The following is a 23,691-nucleotide window of genomic DNA, read 5'->3' on the forward strand; positions in this document are numbered from 1 at the left end:
GAATACGAATCAACTATATTCCATATCTTTATTCTTTTTTATTTTCTTTACATTGATGATAATTCCTTGAATGTCTATGAAACATGTCCAGATGAACTATTTAAATGTAACTACTCCATAATCACACTACCATTGAAGGAATGAGTTGAGAAATCACACAACACATTTTGTGTACGAAATAGTAAAGTGCAACTTTGATTCTAGTCGAATACTAGAGTGAGGTGAATAATAGTCAATATGGAAACGTATAATAAGATCAAAATGATGATAAGATATCGGAGAGCGCTTTCCAAATATTATTTTAGTAGTTTTCAAGCATTAATTGTGTATTAAACATCTATTACACAAATTTATTCTTGATTTTTGAGTTGTAAATAATAATAAACATTCCTATTGTATTTTAAGATATAATGTTAAGCATTAGTAAAATAGGGAGAGAGAAACAATAATGTAAGTAAAAATCAGATATATGGTCGAATTCTATGTAATGTATGAAATGACAGAAATTTAGTAACGGATGGTAAAGTTAAATGAGTACTAATTATATTCTCCACAGGATCTGTAATAATAAAATAGCAATTATATTCCATTAGGTTAAATTAAAGTTACAAAAATGTAGAGGGTAGTTTCTGTATACTTTGTTCAAAGTATACTTTAGTTGACTAGTGAATTATTGTGTCTAGGTTTGGCCACAGTAAGAGAAATTTCTTCTGTATTCAATTCTCCGGTGTTTCAGCCTTTTCATTGATGTTTCTGCCAATTGGTAGATTTTGGCATGTAATTAATAAAAGAATAATTCACGCTGTGACCCATTTTAACTAGATGGAATAGGAGGGGACTTTTGATCGTTATAATTACGCCTTCGCTTGGTCACTGTTGAAAGTGTTTGCAAATACGAAAAATTAAATTCTTAAAACATCTATCAACGTAACTTTCTCTACAGGTCAGTTGAAAGTAGTTTATCCGCCAGTATCGGTGCAGCTATCCGATGAGTAAAAACACTAGTTGTAGCTTTTTCTGAATTGAACATTATTTGATTTGTTCTGCGCAAACTCATTATTAACATTTTGCTAGATCCTTGAATATCAGATGCATATGTAGTGAATTTTTGTTAACCATTTGAACTTTCTCTATTGCCAACTTTCATGGTCATGTTTGCTTGCAATATTCCCTCGAGTACTCACTTTTCACAAGTTTATATATAAAGCACATCACCATTATTGCTTTACTTCAGAGTGGTCAGCCACTTTAATAAACTTTATACTGTTTCTACAAGTAACAAGTTAATTTACACTTACCTAGTTGACTTTCTTATTTCTTGATGCTTAAAATTGAAAAAACTTCCGGTGATTTAATTATCAACAGAAATGTTCTCATGTTCATGAATCGTATATTCATTATTGTACAACAAAACTCGTAAATATCATGTCATTTGTTAACGATAAAGCTAGATGGTCAATTAAAATTCTTAATCTAAAATAAGTAAGCAGATCTATACACATAAGGAATGGATCGACTCCGGTAATAAATTTTTTTAGGATATGGAATTGTATTGGTCTGTTCATTTACAATATAATTTACTTTTCACTAAACATTGTGACATGAGATAAAAATTTCACGCACACTGATTGTTGTCTGATCGAAAGAAAATAGTGATTGATTGTTGTCGTAGGCAGATTGGTAGATAGTCTGATAAGTAATTGATATGTCTTATGTATTTCCCTACCCGTGTACTTACTGCATTGTAGGTTGATAATTGCTAAACAATACACGTACTAGTCAGGTGAATCGCGTGTTCTTAACTTGAGTTATTTTGAGGCCTTGTAGAAGAATAGTGCTGAATAGGTATGTAGTAAAGAGCGAGTGAATTATATACGCAAACAAATAATTCATTGCCCATCCCAAGCAATTTAGTGTCTGTGTACTGAGAAATATGAGCGTTATTTCACTGATATTATCATCATTATCCCAACAAAGAAGAAATGTATTATACAGACATTTTTATTTGTCAATCATAGAAACTGTCATCCTCTAAGTCTTCTGTTTTATATGTTGTCCATGATGAAAGTAGATTAGCATTTGTTGAATCTAAAATTGAAGAATAAAGTGATCGATTATCTCTTCCGTTTTTTAAAAAAAACAGTATTTAAAATAGCCAAGAAAACCACACAGTTTACTGAAAAGCAAACTTCTGAGAAGACAAATAATTCCTTACTTACGCCTGTTACTCACAATCGAGCGTAGGCCGCCGACCAGCATTCTCCAACTCACTCTATCCTGGGCCTTCCTTTCTAATTCTATACAATATCGTTCATTCTTTTCATGTCTGTCTCCGTTTCTCGGAGTAATGTGTTCTTTGGTCTTCCTCTTTTCCTTTGGCCTTGAGGATTCCAAGTGAGGGATTACCCTGTAACGAAGTTGGGTTTATTTCTCATTTTGTGTTTTATCCACTTCCAGTGCTTCTTCCTGATTTCCTCCTCCATTGGGATCTGGTTTGTTCCCTCCCACAGTACGTTGTTGCTAATAGTGTCCGGCCAACGAATCCGAAGTATTTTGCGTAGACAACTGTTAATAGAAACTTGTATTTTCTGGATGATGGCTTTCGTAGTTCTCCAGGTTCCCGCCCCATACAGCACAACTGTCTTGACATTTGTATTGAAAATTCTGACTTTGGTGTTGATTGACAGTTGTTTTGAGTTCAGATGTTCTTCAGTTGTAGATATGCTGCTCTTGATTTGCCGATTCGCACCTTCACATCTGCATCAGATCTACCGTGTTCATCAATGATGCTGCCCAAATATGTAAAGATTTTTACATCTTCCAAATCTTCTCCGTCATTTGTGATTGGATTGGTGCATGCTGTGTTGTATCGTAGAATCTTGCTTTTCCCTTTGTGTATATTGAGACCTACTGCTTCTGAGGCTGTTGCTACACTGGTCGTTGATAGGAGGGCCAGATGATCTTCGAAGTCTAGATCGTCCAACTGCATCCTAGCTGTCCTCTGTATCCCGTGCTTCCCTTCAGATGTTGACGTCTTCATGATGCAATCGATTACCAAGAGAAAGGGAAAGGGTGAGAGTAAGCAACCTTGCCTGACACCATTCTTTACTTCGAACGAGTCTGTCGCTAACCAAAAACGCTAAGACCAATAATTAGTACCGAAATAATCATCTTTAACAATTAGTCTACATTTTATAAAAACACTTTAGACAGACATTCCTTGAAAATCACAGAGCATTGGACCATTGTTTTTTTCCTCATCAATCCAAAACGTTTTCAGTGAGCACATTATTTTTAGGCCACTAAATCAGCTTTACTGAAGTCACACCTTACTAGAAATTAAAGTACAACTTTTCTCTCGAACCTTAAGTTTTACTCCTCAGTCTAACTATCTTCCAGCAGACCTGGCCAGTATTTTAGGACCTAAAAGAAAGAGTATTCCAGTCACCATAATTTGATTTGGTCACTACGATAGGCAAACTAAACCACCATAGAAGCTACGGTTGTGTACTAGTGTTTATCATCAGTGATAACTATCTGACTCCCGAAATAGCTGAATTCCACCCGGTTGCGGCTTCGTATTAAGGCCTTATGAATTTTCTTCGAAGTTAGTTATCGGTGAGTATAAGGCATTCATTAGCATTGAAAGTTTGAGGAAGTTGATGCAAACTATCGTCAAACTAAAGATTATCAACAAACATTCCATGTTAATAACACCACTATATTTTGGTTTTTTATAAATCCATATTAACTATAATAGTACCTAACTACAAACATATATAGTTGAGAAAAATTTCTCTACTAATAGCTTTACGACTTTTCAGTAATTTTCACATTTAACACCATAAGAAATAGTCAACATAGAATCTCCAGGTTCATATCGAAAATTTTGACATCTAACTAGTGTTACAAGTTTATTTGTTTACATTTTACAACGACTAAACGGAGACTTATTGTCCTGTGTATTCAGTAGAGTTATTTCAAAATGCATATTTTAAAGTCTAACACATTACCCTTGACTTAATAAATGGCTTATTACTATCATTAATACACTGGCGTCGTGATTAAAATAATCGACTTTCAGCAAATAATTTCGAGTTCCAAACTGTAATGAGCCTGTTTCTCTTTGAACAATTGACCTGGACACCCAAGTAGTGTACATAAGCCTCAACGTGTTAAGTTATATTACAGTATCGAAAATACTTAGTATTGAATTACTTCTGAATTATTGAACGTTCACATGAGTATCTGCCGGCTGACAAAGATAAGTTTTATTACGTAAGAGGTTAAATATAAGACAGTTTCTATCTAGAATGGAAAACCAATCAATTAGTTCCCGTAGCCGATTTTAGTCTGTATTCAGTCAGTCAGCTACAACGTACGACCAGCCACATATATTCATAGGTTCAAGTTGACATACCTCATCAGCAAAACAACATGAACAAAAAATTCATAGAAGCAAATAATTCAATGGTGGTAATATATAAAAGAACGATGGCATATAAGGATATAATACAGGAAGAAAGAATTAGTTCATAGAAAGAAAGATATGAAGCGATTAAAATCTGATAGTTTAAACGAAGACAGATAGTGTATACACCTACGCCATTGTGATCGATTCTGTGTCATGTCAGCCAGAGTCTCCAACCATTGGTTACGATAGTCACGCGGACCCCAACCAAGTAGTCTGCGTCTAACAACATGGCTCAGACTAGAAGTTATTGACATCAAGCACTGATGCCACGTTTTGGTTTGACCGCCCCTAACTTTCTCCCAACCATCTCGAACACCGGTTAGCTTTGTCTGTATCAAAAACTTAGATATCTATAGTCAAACATTATTCTAAGAAAAAGAAATCAATTCTGTAATCCACTTGAAAACTTATCATCCTCAATTTTCAGTTTCGATTGCTAGATTATCTTGAGTTCACATATATACACTGCCAAATAGGTTCGATTGCATTTGATCATTAAATTTAAGTTCATTCTATGTAATTATATTAAGTCATCAATTTATATTTTCTGTTGTTCTTCACTATTCCATATTCCTTCATAAAAATACACAAACTTCTCTTCACAATCACTTACTTCTATTCTAGACTCAAACTTGTTAACATTCGAACTTTATACTATCGATTTTATTCATTTGAATACAAACTGGAACAATATTACTTCTATCTTTGAGCTCTCTATTCCAAACTTCATCCTTTCTCTTACAAATACTGAATCATCTAACATTATTACCTTAATTACATGAGAAATTATTACATTACTATACGACACTAACTTTATTGCTATTTTCGATTAAATTAATTTTATGGAGGCGTATTCTAATAATAATTAGTCTTTTGATATCAAGAACTAGCGTCAGTGAATAATTTCAGAGTCCGCATTACTATTGTAACTAATGGTTGGAGACTCTGGCTGACATGACACAGAATCGATCACAATGGCGTAGGTGTATACACTATCTGTCTTCGTTTAAACTATCAGATTTTAATCGCTTCATATCTTTCTTTCTATGAACTAATTCTTTCTTCCTGTATTATATCCTTATATGCCATCGTTCTTTTATATATTACCACCATTGAATTATTTGCTTCTATGAATTTTTTGTTCATGTTGTTTTGCTGATGAGGTATGTCAACTTGAACCTATGAATATATGTGGCTGGTCGTACGTTGTAGCTGACTGACTGACTCAGAGTCAAAACGAAATATCTGTGTAAAACATTTTAATTTGTATTTGGTTTAAATAGTTCTCTATGTAATTTCACTTAACATTCTAAACTAATTATAAAGTAAACTATTTTATTACTCTTTTATAATGATGTCTTTATTGATGAATTTTTACATAAACTTATACTACTACAATAAAACGGACAATTTAAATTATAATGTAAACTTCTATTTATGTAAATAAACATACCAAATAACTTATTTGATGCTCTCATATCTTCATTTATATTTACATTATTTTTTAATATTTTTGAATCATATTCAGATTCATGTTCATTGGATTCATTAACTGGATCATAAGTTGAATCTTCAATGCTGAATGTTGCTTTTGCTAAAAATGCTTCATAAGTTTGACCTAAACCATCATAAAGTTAATTAGTAAAAACATGAAATAAGTAGAGTGATTTAATGAAAAACTATTTGTTTACTTCAAATATATTGGTTGTTTGAATCTTTCCGTTGTTGCTTAAAATTGTATTCAATTAGTCTCCTTTGGTATATGTGCACACTGTGTGGATCGCTTTGATATTATCATTAAGTCACAAGCAATTTTAAGCAGAGATGGATGGTGCCTAACTGTGAAATCCAGGGCGCTCAATTTGTTTTATTTGGGAGTCATCAGCCGGATGTACCAGCAGCTAAGTGAATAACGCGATGGCATTTGAAGCAAACGGCGTGAGTTGGAGTCTCGGAGTGATCATCAACTCTGGGATGCAAATAAATCCAGCTAACGAGTCCCTAGCACAACGAAATGTGTGCCTCACTCCAGTGGAAGCCAACTCAGTGGTCTAGAGATTAAGGGTTCGCGTGCGAGACCGAAGGAGCTGGGTTCGATTCTGCCATACAGGATTGTAATACTTACTGTTGTGCTATCCTATATCAGAACCAAACGGCTGTCCAGTGCTTCCAGATTTTCAATGGTGGTCTAACACTGATCGGATCATGTTATCAATGAAAATATTTAAACTTTAATATTGCCGCATAAACAAGGATTAGCTTAATGTGCTGCTATAAGGTGTCACAATTCATGAATACACCAAGATATACCTATAAATAAGTTTATAAAATAAAAGCATTTATATTGGGTTATACAAATCATCAGTAACGATGACTACAAATTGATAACTAATCAACCATACGCTTTTTTGGTCTTGTAATGTTTGTATGATTATCATATGACCTGAAGACTGTGGATTTAGTCACGTGTAGATTAGATTATTCTGACTTGGAAATTATCTTAATACACTTTTTTTTCTGAAAATTTATTGTTTTTTTCTTCTCGAATCATATCATTTAAGCTTAATGTTTTCTACCTCCACTGATATTATTCATAATTCTATACCATTTAAGCATTTGTTGAATTATTTTTCTGGTTAGCGTTTTTTTAGCGAGTTAGTTTTCTACACTCTCTGCATTAGTAGGCCTCAACATACACAAGGAGAAAACAAAGGTCCTCAAATTCAAAACGGAGGACAGCAGTCCAATCACTCTTGATGGCGAAACTCTGGAAGATGCACATGCATGGGAAGCATCATCGATGAACAAGGAGGTTCAGATGAAGACGTGAAGGCGAGGATTGGAAAGGCAAGGACCGCATTCCTACAATTGAAGAACACATGGAACTCAAAGCAACTTTCCACCAATATCAAAGTGAGGATCTTCAATACCAACGTCAAGGCAGTTGTACTGTATGGAGCTGAAACTTGGAGAACTACAACAACCACCATCAAGAAGGTACAAATATTTATAAATAGCTGTCTACTCAAGATACTCAACATCCATTGGCCGGATAGCATCAGCAACAGCCTTTTGTGGGAGAGAACAAACCAGCTTCCAGCTGAAGAAGAAATTAGAAAAAGACGATGGAAATGGATAGGACATACATTACGCAAACCGTCAATCTGCATCACGAGGTAAGCCCTAACTTGGAATCCTGAAGGAAGGCGGAAAAGAGGAAGGCCAAAGAACACATTACGTCGGGAAATAGAAGCAGATATGGAAAGGATGAATAACAACTGGAAGGAGCCCCCGAATGCCCTGGTACGGCCGAGAGTGGGGTGAGTCCGCTCTCCCTCTCGAAATACTCTCACACGGCCGCGCGTATACAGCCTCTGCCAGGAAGTCCTACTCACTGCCTTCTCGTGGCGGGGGTGTTGTTTACGAAAATGAGAGGACGAAAAGCGAATGTCCGGCGCTTTAACCGGATCACAAACCAATGGTGCACATGGGCTCCAATATTCTGCGGGAACAAATGGCGTATGAACCAATCTTTGGTCACCGGCTACCATGGGACTGCATCTCCTTACGATGCTCCACTGCCTTGTGGGTTAGACCTTTAGGTCAAAGGCTCGGGAGTGGCCCCTAAGATAACCACCTGCTTCGGTTTGGGCACCCGGGCAGTATCGCAGCCCACACACAAACGATGAACTCTATGTCTATGGCAACTACTTTTCTCGCTCCGAAAAACAATCAATCGATTCAAATAATTATCATTACTATTATTGTCATTATTAATACTATTATTATTACTATTATTGTCATTATTATTATTATTATTATTATTATTATTATTTTCCACATTATTCACCCTCTTTTATACTTATACAGCGGCTCATCTTTGGTGGAAATCTGACTGTATCTAAACGTTCTCGAGTCACTGTCCGGTCGAAAATTGTATGTTACCATCGAATATGAGTACTGAAGCAGTTATTCTGAAACCACGTGCGCCATTCAAACTGGCTGCCTTCAACGTTCGCACACTTATGCAGGTTGGACAACAGATAGGGCTGACTATGTCTTTGGAAAGTCTTAATATCGATGTCTGCTGTCTATCCGAGACCCGTATTCAAGACTCTGGCGAAGTACTACAAATTCGCTCTACATCTGTCACTTCAAAAGCTTGTTTTACGTGCGCTTATCCGGGGACCCTGTGGCATCTTCGTCTGGTCTTGCAGGCGTTGGTGTCGCACTAAGCGCTAGAGCTGAGGCAGCACTAGTCGATTGGATCCCCATTAACAGTCGGTTATGTGCTGTTAGATTAGAAAGTTCCATCAAAGTGAGAAGAAATCGGCGTGAGAAACGATGTCTTTTCGTCATCGCCTATGCCCCGACAGATTGCAGCCCGGATGCAATCAAGGATGAGTTTTACCACCAGTTAACTGTTCTTCTCCAGAAAGTGCGTTCGACAGATATTGTATTGGTAGCCGGAGACTTGAATGCTCAGGTCGGGCGTCTAGGCACAGAAGAGAGTCGTTTAGGTGGCCGATGGGGACTCGTTGGTCGCAGGTCAGATAACGGGGACCGTCTACTGCAACTGTGCACAGACCACAACCTGTTTCTGGCTAGCACTAACTTTCGGCACAGTCATCGCCGATGTGCCACCTGGCGTCCTCCCTCTGCATCCCAAGCCTGGACTCAGATTGATCACATCGCGATCAGCTACCGCTGGCGTGGTTGTGTAAAAGACTGCCGCTCCTTTTGGAGTACCTATCTGGACTCTGACCATGCCTTGGTCTGCGCCAATCTTGCCTTACTTTTCAGTGGACAACGAAGTGACCGCCAGCAAAGTATTGATATTAGCAAGCTGGTTGCAACTTCTGTTGCAAATAAGTATCGAACCGAGCTAGCCTCTAGGCTAGCTACCACTCCACCGAAAAGTATAGATGTGCATTGGTTGCAATTGCATGACGCCATGAAAATGGCGGGAACAGTCAGTTGTGTGTTTGCGAAACGTCCCGCTTTTAAGCACTGGGTTTCTTCTGGTTCCTTACAACTCATTGAAGCCCGTCGGTCTACTCCGGGTGACCGTGAGTTTGACCATAAACGAAGGATGTTACGTAAGGAAATTGGGCAAAGCTTGCGTAAGGACCGAGAAGCCTGGTGGTCGAAGCGTGCTAATGAGCTGGAAGCAGCAGCTGCATCTGGTAACCACCGAAAGCTCTTCCAGCTCATCCGAGCCACTGGCAGCAAGAAGTCTGGTGTGAGTGAAACAATCTGCGAGGATGATGGAATGCCAATCACTAACATCCATCGACGTCTTGGACGATGGGCAGAATTTTTCGAAGGGCAGTTCAACTGGCCTGCTGCTCCGGCAACATCGGTCAGACTGTCCTGCCCTCCATGGCCGGTGACGACTGATCCACCAAACGAGGAGGAAGTCCGCAAGGAACTCCAACTCTTGAAGCGCTACAAATCACCTGGCCCAGATGACTTACCTCCGGCTCTTTTTAAAGATGGTGGTGACTTTTTGACTAAGAATTGATGACGTTGTTTACAAAGGTCTGGGAACTAGAGAGTGTACCAACGTCATGGAATGAGTCGATAGTTGTCCCTATCTTTAAAAAGGGTTCACGTCGTTCCTGCAACAACTATCGGGGGATAAGTCTACTTCCGACTCCGTCCAAGCTATTGGCTTCCATCATACTTCGTAGGTTGTTCAAAACTCGAGAAAGATTGACTCGCGAGGAGCAGGCTGGGTTTCGTTCTGGTCGAGGATGTATTGATCATATCTTCACCCTCCGCCAAATGTTAGAACATCGCCATACTTATCAAAGGCCAACAATCGTAGTGTTTCTTGACATCAGGGCTGCCTTCGATTCGTTGGACAGGACTGTTCTCTGGGATTGTCTATTGAAGAAGGGTGTGCCTGAGAATTTTATTAACATCCTAAAAGCCCTATATAAAAACACCTCAGGCAGAGTGAGGGCATACAACCACCTCTCTCCATTGTTCCATTCGAGTAGTGGGGTTAGGCAGGGTTGCCCAATCTCACCATTCCTCTTCAACTTTGCCATCGATGACATTCTGGAAACAGCTCTGATGAATGTAAGTAATGGTGGTGTGGATCTGTTGCCTGGAGAAAGACTTCTCGACCTTGAGTATGCGGACGATATTGTCTTACTGTGCGATAATGCCCAAGGCATGCAATCCGCACTTAATCAGTTGGCAATCAGTGTCCGTAGGTATGGTATGTGCTTTGCACCTTCGAAGTGCAAAGTACTCCTACAAGACTGGCAGGATTCCAATCCTGTACTCACCCTGGATGGTGAGCAGATAGACGTAGTCGAGAAGTTCGTGTATCTGGGTAGCTGCATAAGTGCTGGTGGGGGTGTGAGTGATGAGATCAATGCACGTATAGTGAAAGCCAGAGCGGCTTATGCCAATCTGGGCCATCTTTGGCGCCTTCGTGATGTTAGTCTGGCTGTAAAGGTCGGATCTACAACGCGTCGGTGAGAGCAGTTCTACTCTATGCTTGTGAAACCTGGTCTCTCCGAGTTGAAGACGTTAGAAGACTCTCTGTGTTCGATCATCGTTGTCTCCGAAGGATTGCTGACATTCAGTGGCAACACCATGTCAGCAATGCAGAGGTTCGGCATCGTGTGTTCGGGCACAGAGATGATAATTCAATTGGTGTCACCATCTTGAAACACCGACTTCGGTGGCTTGGACATGTTCTCCGAATGTCGTCTCAGAGAATTCCCCGTCGTGCATTATTTGTCGACTCTGGGACTGGTTGGAGAAAGCGGAGAGGTGGTCAGTGTATGACATGGTGTCGTGGTATGAAAGAAAGCTGCAAAGGACTGGCTTGTGTTGGTCCTTCACGACTCCCTGGTTGGGGTCCGAGAGATGGTGCTACACAGTGGCTAGAGACGTTATCAGATATGGCTCAGAATAGAAGCCAGTGGGGATCCTGCTGTAACCTTCTTTTACTTTCTTCATAAAAAGTGGTTGTGTCTCCCTTACCTGAAAGATTTCTTCCGATTGTACCTTTGCGTTCCCTGTTTACTAGCACATTACGTTACACCAATCTCTTCGTTATTGTTCTCTCTTTTTTTGTGCTCCTTAGCTTCTTTTTTTTCTTTCTTTGTATTCCTCTTCGAATATTCATTGTTCTGTGTGGCGCATATATATTGGCGCTCTCTTGTACCAATATTCATGTGTCCAAATAAATAAATAAATAATAACTGGAAGGAGCTCGAAAGGACTGCCCAGAACAGAGTTGGATGGAGAATGCTGGTGAGCGGCCTATGCTCCTTCACGAGGAGTAACAGGCGTAAGTAAGTAAGTAAGTATTTAAGCATTTCCTAAATTTTTACTCTAAATCTTCACCAACTACAATACTTGTGAATTTTCATCAATATTCATGAAATCAGTTAAAACTGATAACTGAAGTTTTGAATTAGAATTAAATATGGTAATAATAATGCAAAGAAGTTCCTCGTCTATCAATGTATATGCCCTATTATTCTGACAGTTTTCTCCTCTTACTAGAATCAAATGAAACAGTATTCAGAATGATGGCTTACTAGGTAGTGAATTCATCTAAAGCAGTTTCACCTGTCCGCTCCTTCAATTCATGATTGTGTAACTATTATTAAGCCGATTTGTGGTATGATACAAAAATGGTTCACCACTAATTAGAATTCTGGTTTCAAATAAGAAAGATACAACGGTGTTGTATTTTTTGTAGAAAACGGGAATATGTGGTCGAAGTGGTCATTCTATTCAATTCAAAATTTAATTACAGAGGTTATTAGGCTGTCGATCCAGGTTTACTACTGGCTATTAAAACCAACTAAGGTTCGATTTCAAATTAGTCATTATTATTTGAGCTTGGTCTTCGTGTGAAACACAAGTATACTAGTGTTTCATAAATGATTATAGAATCAAGTGTTCTTTTCTCCTATCTAGGTGGGAAGTATTTGATTATTTGTGTTACTAAAATACCGTTCTTGTCTGTTAAAGTAATGCTGAGTTTATTTCTAGGACATTACTTAGAATAGTAAACGATTGATGGGCCTATCAACATTCTTTAAGAAAGATGGTTGTAACATTTGTTGTGCTTGTCTAGTTATCACCTACCTATACATTTGATGACTATCATATGAGCAGACTGAAAAACCTTCAAGAGTGAGCCAATAAAAACAGCATCAATGAGCATGTTCATGTTACACTGAGTTAGTATCAATAGTTGGGGATTTTTGTGTTAGAATCGGAACAATATTTATAATCCCCAATTGGAGAGAATAGGTGAAATGTCCCAAAATTGATCTTAGTAGTATTGTGAAATTCATTAGCCCCACGGCAATTTTTTAAAAAAAAACCCACCCACCCCTTTTAAAAATGTTTTTTCAACCCAAAATTACAATATTTTTAATCCCGTTTCGCCCAATGAAATGGCTGGTTTTAAATCTCGTTTTAATTGGTTAGTTATGTTTTGTCGAATTGTTATAAAACATCAGTACTTGTCGACGAAGTACATTTTAGTCATCATTATGGAGGAGAGTAACGTGCCGATTACAAGCGCTGTTGTTTCTCACGTAACAGAAACGGTGGAAGTCTTTTTGACAACCGTGTTTCTCGCTGCGTTCCCATCGGTTGAAGCGCTGAAGTCCGCTATCACAAATTATGAAAGATCAACTTACTGTCATTATGTAGTTCGAGATTCGCATTTGTGCAGAAATGAAAACTCGTATATTAAATTTGTGTGCTGGAGAAATGGCCGTATAACATCTAGCGGTTCGTCACAGCGGATCAGACGGAGGAGGTAATTTGATAAATGTTATTAACATTTTTTGTCATGAAGGGCTTCCATGAATACTCAATGTCCGGCCTTCATGTATTGTATTATCGACGGCTAACAGACTGTTGTACGTGGGAATGTGCATCACAATCACGAGTTCAATTCCCTGAGGTACCAAGGTAATTCATGGGTGCGCGGGTTAACGGAGGCCCAGCTTGAAAACGTGCGACCGCTGCTAATATCTGATACTGCTTCATTCCACATTAAGAATTATGCTTACCATTCTTATGGTAAACTACTGAATGATCAAGATATTTATAATATGCGGTACAAAGTGCTCTCACAGGCGAACATTCCTGGTAAGCCATTTGCCAATTTAGAATGTAAACGATAGGTGATTACGGGAAATTGAAAGCTCACATAACATCTTTGGGTGGGCTATGCGAATACGAATTAGACGATGAGAACTGTCTATCGTACTTTTTCTTCACGACTGGTGATCGGATATTGGATCGAAGCAAGATTATATATTTACTGAAGTGAAGTATAAGAATTGGAACCAATACAAACTTGAGCCTAGTCTTAAGTTGATTGTTCCAATCTTAATGAAACAGAATAACCTTAGGGAGTTCAACGTTCAAGCTTCGACAGGTTGTCATCTAGCTGTAAACATTATAGCCGGAATCATATCTAAATCAATTCTTCAACTATTGCTTTATCAAACAGTTTAACTATCATTTACTCTGCACACAAGTTTAGCATCCATGTACATAGAAAAGAAACTAACTGAAATAATAAACAAACAATATCCCAAATATCGTCTAGGTTTAAAATCAATAATAATAATAATAATAATAATAATAATAATAATAATAATAATAATGAATTCATCCGTCAATCGCTATACATTACCTTTTTGAATGATTCCCTTTTTATTTGGATCTGTTGGATAAACGTTTTCACATTTTAATTCTGCCTTGTATTCATCTTCTGTTTCTTGAGTATCATCATCTTCCTCTTCTTCTTCGTTTTCTTTTTCTTTTTCTTCTTCTTCTATGGCCATGTGTTGCGAATTATTATTCTTGTTAGATTTCTCATCATTACTATGATTGTTCAATAAAATATTTGAATCAAACAATCTGGATTGTTTATAAAAATCATCAGATGAATAATTTAGATCTTCCGAAAATGCTGGAGATCTAATTTTATGGACAACATGATTCGATGATTCAACACCATCTGTTATCTCCCTGATTTGTCTTCTTTGTCCCAATTCTTTCTCTTCTTCATCTTCCCCTGGCTCTTTGTCATTTACTTCCTTATTCTCCGTTTTGTTATAATCACCATCTTTTTGTGGTGTTTCGATCCTGGTTTGGTTAATAAACGATAATTTGTATAATTCTTCATGTTTTATATTGTTATCAACACTATCATATTCATCGTCATCATTGTTGTTAAATGATATAGATTTCAACGTTATTTCTTGTGCATCTAAAATTTGTTTTGTTCTTTTAATTACCTGTTGAAGCTGATAAAAAAAACAGAAAACTGTTTTTTATCTTGAGAGGTTTCATAAAAATTGGTTTAATTTGTCTATTGTATTCGTCACAGATTGATCTCAGTTGAGATAACATTGAAGAGTAGGGAGCACTGGATATCTGATTCATTCTCGTATTAGATTCTGCACGATCCCGACCAGGGATAGAACTCAGAACAAACAGGTGTCGCGAAAAACCCTTGATCATTAAAACTACTGGGTCAGTTTTCACTAGTTTCAATTAATGTTTGACATAGCTTGACAACTATACACTAGATATGTGAGCAGTGAAAATTGTCAATAATGGCGTTGGATGATCTTTACAAATTCGATCTGAAGTAACGATCAGCCTGACTTTCAAAAGATAAATAGTGGAAATCAAACTAGTGCGAAGTGAATACGGTTCAGTAACCTACGCACAGTAGATGCTCTAGTAGTTCTCCAGACCAATACTATTTAAAAGTGGCAAGTCCAATTCCTTAATACACATGATCCCATCCTCTCTTTTTATTTCAAATACTTACTGATTCTTTTCTGTTTTATCTCTTTATATCGATCAAATGAACAATCTTCATTCACCCCTCTCATATATAAAGATTGTTTCCATTCCATTATATCTCGTTTACTGGGGGGCGGGATCGTGGATTCGCACTGCAGAGGAGTCCCATACTAGGACGAAACGGCCGTCCAGTGCTCCCAGATTTTCCATCGTGGTCTAGCTTCAATCGACTCATGATTTCAATCTGTGGTAAATTTTCTTTGTTCAATTGTCTTTAATCATTTCTAAAAAGTATATTGTTTAATATGGCATATTTTGACTCAAACTTGAGAAACAAATGAACTTCATATGCATAACACTTAAACTTTATTTATGTATTTCTGTACTTGTTTGTTACCTTTTAATCAATTTTTAATATAGAATAGAATAATCTCTATTGGAGTGTATTGAATATTTAAATAAATACTGTAATGTTATGTTATAGAAATAGTCATGACAAAGTTATCTTGTAATTAGTTTATGATACTATCTGCATTTCATCCATTAATTCTCATAATTTGTACATTTACTATAAGTGACTGCAAAATAATTGGCTAAAATCTCATAATCATGAATGCTTCCTCTTTCGTTTTGAATCCCCCCTCCCTCATAGCATGACACATTAATAACCGATCGCAAATACACCGCTACACTTATATGTATCTCGTTCTCAATTTTTTGTTGTTATGATAACTAAACTCTAATGTATTTATTATCTAAATTTACAGATCATATAAATATTTCCATTATATACTTGATCTGGATATGCAGCTGGAATTATTGATTACTGATAATTGTGGATTATTATACCAAATGCAACACAAACACTCCAAGTCCTGACGATTTAAATAAACTCCAGTAATTTTTTCCAGTTTTATAATACTAGTTTTTATATACTCCGCTTGGAGCTCTTCTGGAGCTACTGCAGGCCCCAAGCCCGGATAAAGGAGGAAAGTTAGGCATGGAGTTAGCTATCACATCGCGTAGAAAACTAACTCGCTAAAAAAAGCGCTAACCAATATTATTTAACGTAGTAATACATTACTTTTTCGACATAACAACTTTATTATTATTTTTGGTCCATCACAATGTATATGTGCATATAGATAACATTTTCAATAGACATTAAAAGTGCACTATGAATTATAATTCAAACTTCTTAACTAGAAGGTACTCGAATCTTAATATTGATGATTTCTTCAAGGAAGTTAAAACTTATTGCATGTTGATTCAACCTACGAAGCACTATTTATTAAACTACTGAATTATGACAGATATAACATTATTCTTTGTTAACTAACAAAAAATAGGAGGTTTATATAATTTCTAGTGTCTAAAGTGAGTTGAATGTATTCGAAACTTTTGAGTATCCAAAGTGACTAATGCTTCGTCTGAATCTTAAGAGAAATAATAAATTTGGAATACAGACAAATTTAAATGACTAGTTTCATGTGAAATAAACATGTCTTCTGAAACTTAGTTCTACTTGACATATTTAACTGAAGTGATCTGTGATCCGTCAAGGGATACAGAAAGGTATGTTTATTGCATCATATATATAATTAACGATTTATTTTGTCATGTGTCGATCTAATCTTTTGTATCTTCTGTTGTGGAGATATGCCTGACAAGTTTATTTTGTAAATAGTTTTTGATGTTATTTGTATTTATTTTGTCAATCATTAAATGATTGTACGTGTTTTTTAAGTGTATGACCTTGAGCACACTTTCCTTCCGTTGTGTAACTTCATAGAATGACACACTGTTGACTGCTAACAAATACATTGTTGCGTACATACCTCTCGTTCTACATTCATTTGTGATTGTGTTAATCGAAGTCTAAATCAAATACTATCTACATTTATAGACTGTAATTGGAATATATCATATCCTACATTGGATCATATCACTGGGGAGTTCATCAAACTTACTGGAATTACCAACCATCTATAATTGTGGATATTTGGTACCAGATCAAATCAGAACACGCACTAACCTGGTGAACTAAGTAACGTCCCTCATTTCTATTGTGTTTATAACATTTAATTTATATGTATTAACATTACTATTTGTCCTTAATAACTCTGTTATTACTTTTTGAGTTGGTATATTGTCTGGTCCACCACACTGTTATTGAACTCTTGTTCTAGCTTATATTTGACTCTTTATCGAACAGTCAAATTATTGTGTATGAATACGTTACATTAATCTTTAATAAAAATTAATAGTTAAATATCATTTGATTAACTTTATTTGTAGATAATTTCAAAATAAACTGACATCACATTCATATTTCCTACCGAAAACTAAATACTGCTCTTCCAGTAGAATTATCTACGAACATTTATATTTCTACAGAAATCCTTGCACTCTAAAGTATCAATCGCTTATCTAATCTACTGCATGATAAATATTTCGTAGGAAAAATAATGTCTAGAAGTTTGATATTCTTAAGTTGTTCTTACAACATTCAGAGTGAACTTTATCATGATATCTGTTAACAAATTTCTGTTTTACTGTCATATTAGATTGTAATTTTAAAAAATGCTTTTCATTGGTCTCTTAATGATGATGTTTTTGTTATCTAAGTTTGACAATGAAGGTGCTATTGTAAATGATAAGTGCTAACAAACAATAAATATACGACAAATATATGACAAATCAAACTAACTTCTTGGTTATTAAGCGAATGATTCAACATTTTATTCACACCCAACATTGATTCTTCTTTAGCATTTTGTTTAATTTTTTCGAACTGACATTTCAGGACTTCATGTCTTCTTTCCACTTTTCTAATGTTTTCATCTATTCTTTTCAAATTTATGTTATATTGGATCATTTTGCTTGAAAGTGAATTCTTCCTGTAAATTTCCAGTGTAAATATTTTAAAAAATAGTAAGTCTTTATTACTAACATCAGTTACTGATTGAATCTTGTTGATCGAATTTAGAATGAAAGTTCCAGATGATTTGAGAAAGCCAAAGGAGACTTCTCCATATCAACAGAAAAAAATATAAAAACGGTGTTTTATGTCTACTAAAATTCATTAACAGAAAGTAAATATAAGGTGGATAGAAGTGATAATCTATCAAATAAACAAAACATGTAGGTTATGATTACATGATCAGTATTAAAGAAAGGACCATAATAATCCTGTGACAATCAAAGAGGGATTCATTTGACTAATATAATGTCTAAAATATTAACCTCGATAATTACCGGGCATCTAAAACAGACTCGTGAACTGTAAACACGAGAGAACCAGACTGGCTTCAGACCTGGTCATGGCTGTGTCGGCCACATAATCACCATTCTTCAGATTTTAGAACACAGATATGCTTATCGTGTCCGACAATGGTGGTCTTTCTTGACTTAAAAGCAGCATTTCACTCTGTGAACCGAGAGGTTCTGTGGCAGTGTCTGTCATTGAAAGGCATACCTGGGAGGGCTCTTTACTCGAGCACTACCGCTCGAGTCAGAGCTTATGGCGAATTGTCATTTGGTTTTTCAACATCAATTGGTGTCCGGCAAGGCTGCTCACTATCTTCATTTCTATTTAATTCCATAATAGACCTACTGATGGAAATAACGTTCTCGTCGTCCGAATTTTCAGGAATTGATCTCCTACATGGAGGTCTACTTATCAACTTAGAATACGCAGATGATGAAGTCCTGTTTGGTGAAGATGCTGATAAAATACAGAGTCTTTTGATAACACTGAGCAACAATGCCAGGATGTTTGACATGCGTTTATCCCCTCTAAATGCAAGTTTTTGCCTAAAGACTGGCCTGCGTCAACACCTGAACTAAGGATAGGGAGTGAAGTAGTCGAACGCGTTGACAACTTCACTTATCTCGGAAGTACGATAAACCCTAATAGGAAGGTGTCTGATGAAATCTCAGCACAGATTCGAAAAGCTCGTTTGGCTTTTCCCAACTTACGTCACCTCTGGCGAGGGCGAGATATCTGTGTATCAATTAAGGGACGAGTATACTGCGTAGCAGCTCGTCCTGTCCTATTTTACGGCAGTGATATGTGGACAATACGAGTGGAAGTTACTAGCAAGTTACTAGTATTTGATCACACTTGTCTTAGAAATATTGCTCGCATCTGCTGGGATCACTAACTTCTAGTCTTAACCATATTGGTAGATGCAGACTACTTGGTTGGGGTCCGCGTGACTATCGTAACTAATGGTTGGAGACTCTTGGTAACATGACACAGAATCAATCACAATGGCGTAGGTGTATACACTATCTGTCTTCGTTTAAACTATCAGATTTTAATCGCTTCATATCTTTCTTTCTATGAACTAATTCTTTCTTCCTGTACTATATCCTTATATGCAATCTTTCTTTTATATATTACCAACATTGAATTAACTACTTTATGAAGCCGCTGTCCATCTTGCTATGCCAATGAGGTGTGACAGCTTGGACCGATATATTATTTATTTATTTACTTACCTAATCACGTGAGCATCGATACAAGGAGACACCAATCAGATGCGCGCTACATAAACCATTCGGTCTGTGTGAGGGATAGGATACTTATCGGGCACCCAAACCGAAGCAGGTGGTTTTCTTAAGAGGCCACACCCCGAGCCTTTGACCTTAAGGTCTAATGCACAAGGCAGTGGAGCGACGTAAGGAGATGCTCTTTCATGGTAGCGGGTGACCAATAATTTGTTCACACACCAATTGTTCCTTCAGGACACTGGAGCCCATGTGCACCATCGGTTTGAAATCGCGGTTTTACAACTCCCCTAAGTGGATTCTCCGTATCCATCAACCTGGTTAAAGCGTCAAACATTCGCCTTTCGTCTTCTCAATTTTGTAAACCACACTCTCCATCGCGAGAAGGCAGTGAGTAGGACTTTCCTGTCAGTGGCTGTATGCATGAAACTACGTGAGTAAATTTCGAGAAGGAGAGCTGACTCTTCCCACTCTCGGCTGTCCCAGGGCATTTAGGGACATATATGTGTCTGGTCGCACGTTGTAGCTGACTGACTGAAATATTCATACTGAATTAATAATTTCTTGTCTATCTTATTTTCAGCTGGTTTCACAAATGCTCACAGGCCTAACTGTGAGTTTTAAATTCAGCAAACATTAATGTTATACCACTGGTACGTAATCAACGTCTCACATGACATTATGGATTCATAGGTTGGATGATTGCCACAGCATTGGGAATTTGTTTTTGTACTATTAGCCATCGAGTTGTTTTCATACTGCGTTTGCAGAAGAGTAACCATTCCCTATTTTTGTAGAACACTCAAGAAGATTTCAACATCAACCTGATATAGCAAACGGAAGCGTAATAACAACTATTAAGAAATAAAAGACGCAAATCGTAAATGTACAATCGTTTGTACTTTTTAAATTCAAATAAACCATATCATTAGCCCATTACTCTTTTAACAACAACAGTGCTTATCTATCATCATAGGCGAGTTCTTGTTACCGACTGTGGTTTAATTGCCTTGTTTCTTTGCGAAGTTAATTTTAAAAAAATGGATAGATGCGTAGTAAATTTTGGGTAATTGTTATTAAATCAACAGGCATTTCTATACAGTTGATAATCTTGTGGTTTTTTTCGAATACGGTATAGCAGAAAACTCAATATAATGTAAAATGTTCCTGAAATGCGAAAAGATATTGGGATTCGATCACAGAACGTAAATGGGTTTCGCCAAAGTTGTCGAAAATATTGGAAAAAACCAATATTTTGGGGTTTTATCAATGAATATAGACATTTGCCCAAAGTGTTATGAGGTTTTGAGGAAACCCCTGAAATATTGAGGAACTAACAAAATTTTGGGTTTTTTTACCATTTCCCCAAACTTCTTAATAGCGATTTCCTGAAAATAGGAAATTGGGTTCCTGTGATTCCCTAATAAAAAGCCTCAATATTTACACTAGTTAGAACGATGCTGTTGTTGAATATGGTTTGAAGGTTAGAATCACTGACAAATAATCAAATCTTCCATGTTTTAAATTATATTTTAGACATGAGTTCCTCAAAAACCTAAGATCATTACGTTTGACTTTTTACTTACCCAGAAGAGTCAGTATGTTGAATTAGAGCATATGCTTTCATCAGTTCCATGCGCCTTTCCCTGCTAATAAATCCTTGTAATGAACAGTATACTGAAAAAGTGTATACTTACCATTCATGGATCCGTGTTATTAAATATGAAATCTCGTCATAATAAATGGATCGAGTCATTTAATGATGCAACTAAAAAGTCGTTTGTTAGAAAATGGGAAAGTGAACTGGAAAACACAATTTGAAAAAAAAGTGGACTGTTATTGCTCATATATAGTTAACGGTAACGTAGAACCTGGCTTAAATACATAAAAGTCTAAGTTGTCAAACCTCATCAGTAAGGCGGAAGAGAAAACCTTCAAGATGAAAATCACATTGATCTTCAGTTTGGAAAGGTCATGGGACTGTGAAGCCTGTAGGAGTATTGACGAAGGACAAAAAAGAATAGTAATCTCAATGAAACTCTAAAACCGAGGGATATCCCACAAATGAAGACCTCGAAACAAGAATTTAATAATATGAAACACCTCATGTTTCAAAAAATTCAGAGAGCTGCCACACCTGAGTCAGCGCTACCCACTTTGATTGATATCACCTAACATCATTAGGAAGTCGACGTGTGCGTTATCGACTAACTACTAAAGCTAGAAATAATATCAAAATTTATTTGAAAATTAAGGAATATTTAGCCGTTTCCACAAGTCTACCACCGGGAGACCTGGCTTGATGTTCTTCTCGAATCACTGTAGGCATAAGTCAAAGTATTAAAGCATAGCCAGACCGATGATCAAAAGGTAGTTAGAGATGTCACTCTGTTCTTTTCACCTTTTTGATGAGAACAGGGTTAAGTGATAACTATTAATAATATATAAATATTGTGTTGAAAAGATTTAGCTTACGACCCTTCGGTGTTACTGATCAATATAAGAGTGGTTATCGACTTCTAAATGACTTTTAGGCGCCCATGAGCACATAAAAAAATACTGCACAGCATTTTTAGGATCCATTTATATTTGACCACACTATCAATTAGTTCTCTGTCCGCCTCACTGAAGAATAAAATATAACTAGGCAGTTAAGCCATTCTATAATGTTAAGAAACACGAGAGCCTTGCAAAATCATAGAAACTGGTCCACAACACAGTCACGACCCGAGCTTCTAATTTGGGGGAAAATTTGGCATATTTTGGGGAAATTTAGGGAAAATGGCACAATAACCCCAAAATTTCCCCAAACCTGGGGAAATTATTGAATATATTTCCCCAAAATTACCCTTTAAACTTGGTCAATGTCATTTAAATTTGGGGATTTTCCCCGAAATACCCCAAGATTTTCCCAAAGTTCCTCGAAATTTCCCCAAAATTGAAAGCTCGAGGAAGGTTAACCTTCAGTTGAAGGTACTTTAGACGCTAGTGAGACTGTGCAGAGCACTATAGGAAAAATGCTCGATAAAAGAACAAGAGAAAGGCTGATCGACAAATCAATCGGCACGTAGAATTTATTTATATTTAACTATAAAAATCATCGCGAACAGTGACAACAAAACTAAAATGTCGCCAAGGTCATCATTATGGTATTGACTTCCTATTGGCAATAAAGTTTAAATTCAGAAGTTTCTGAGACGGATAATACTGAGTTCAGTAAACCATCTCTTTTATCTGATTGTTCCGCTAGCTAGACATCACAATGAAAATACCATCAAAAACTCATTACCTTGTAATTTTAAAGAGGTAGCCTATTCACTGGTGGTTCGGAGAATATGTTTATGGGCCAAGATCTCTTACTTTTAACTGATCGTCTCACTTAATCGCAGTCAAAGAGCAAACACGTAGGGCGGACAGGGAAGAAAAATAATACATACGGAATGCAGTGATTTATACGTAGGAATATCATATAAATTTTCTGTAATTTACGAAATTTTTGAGGACTAATTCTTTAATGGATGCTTCGTCGTGTCAAAAGGGTTGTGTAACACAACATATTCTTGACGTTTATATAAGTCTACATGGAACGTAGACTTTCATCGCACCATAAACTTGTGGTGGGAAACAAGTCCCCAAAATAAGTAGCTCTAAACATACCACAATTATTCTGAGTTTAACAACGCCTTTACAAGTAACACATTTTATAATCAATTTCTTCCAACCCAGTCAAATTAGAAGTCAGGAGTGGTGAGGTTCGAACTTAGATCACGCAGTTATTGACAAACGAACTACTTCACAAATATATCTCCTAAATCCACTACTTCCCGATCTCCCGATTTCAAGAGAATTCTATCAGTTTTGGGGAATTTTCAGAGAAGCCG

At 36.7% G+C, this 23,691-nt stretch overlaps 1 protein-coding gene across 1 annotated transcript; it reads right to left on the minus strand.

The window, feature by feature from the left end:
* Positions 1 to 1,992: 1,992 nt before the first annotated feature.
* MS3_00010754 (uncharacterized protein) lies at positions 1,993 to 21,614 on the minus strand. The gene is made up of 6 exons (XM_051219150.1): positions 21,508 to 21,614; positions 21,397 to 21,459; positions 18,006 to 18,195; positions 14,172 to 14,787; positions 5,928 to 6,092; positions 1,993 to 2,088 (listed from the first exon to the last, which is right to left on the minus strand). The coding sequence occupies exons 1-6, from the start codon at positions 21,564 to 21,566 to the stop codon at positions 2,009 to 2,011; spliced, it is 1,173 nt and encodes a 390-aa protein (XP_051067511.1). The 5' UTR covers positions 21,567 to 21,614; the 3' UTR covers positions 1,993 to 2,008.
* Positions 21,615 to 23,691: the final 2,077 nt, after the last annotated feature.

Source organism: Schistosoma haematobium, chromosome 2, assembly GCF_000699445.3.
Source record: "Schistosoma haematobium chromosome 2, whole genome shotgun sequence".
NCBI lineage: Eukaryota > Metazoa > Platyhelminthes > Trematoda > Strigeidida > Schistosomatidae > Schistosoma > Schistosoma haematobium.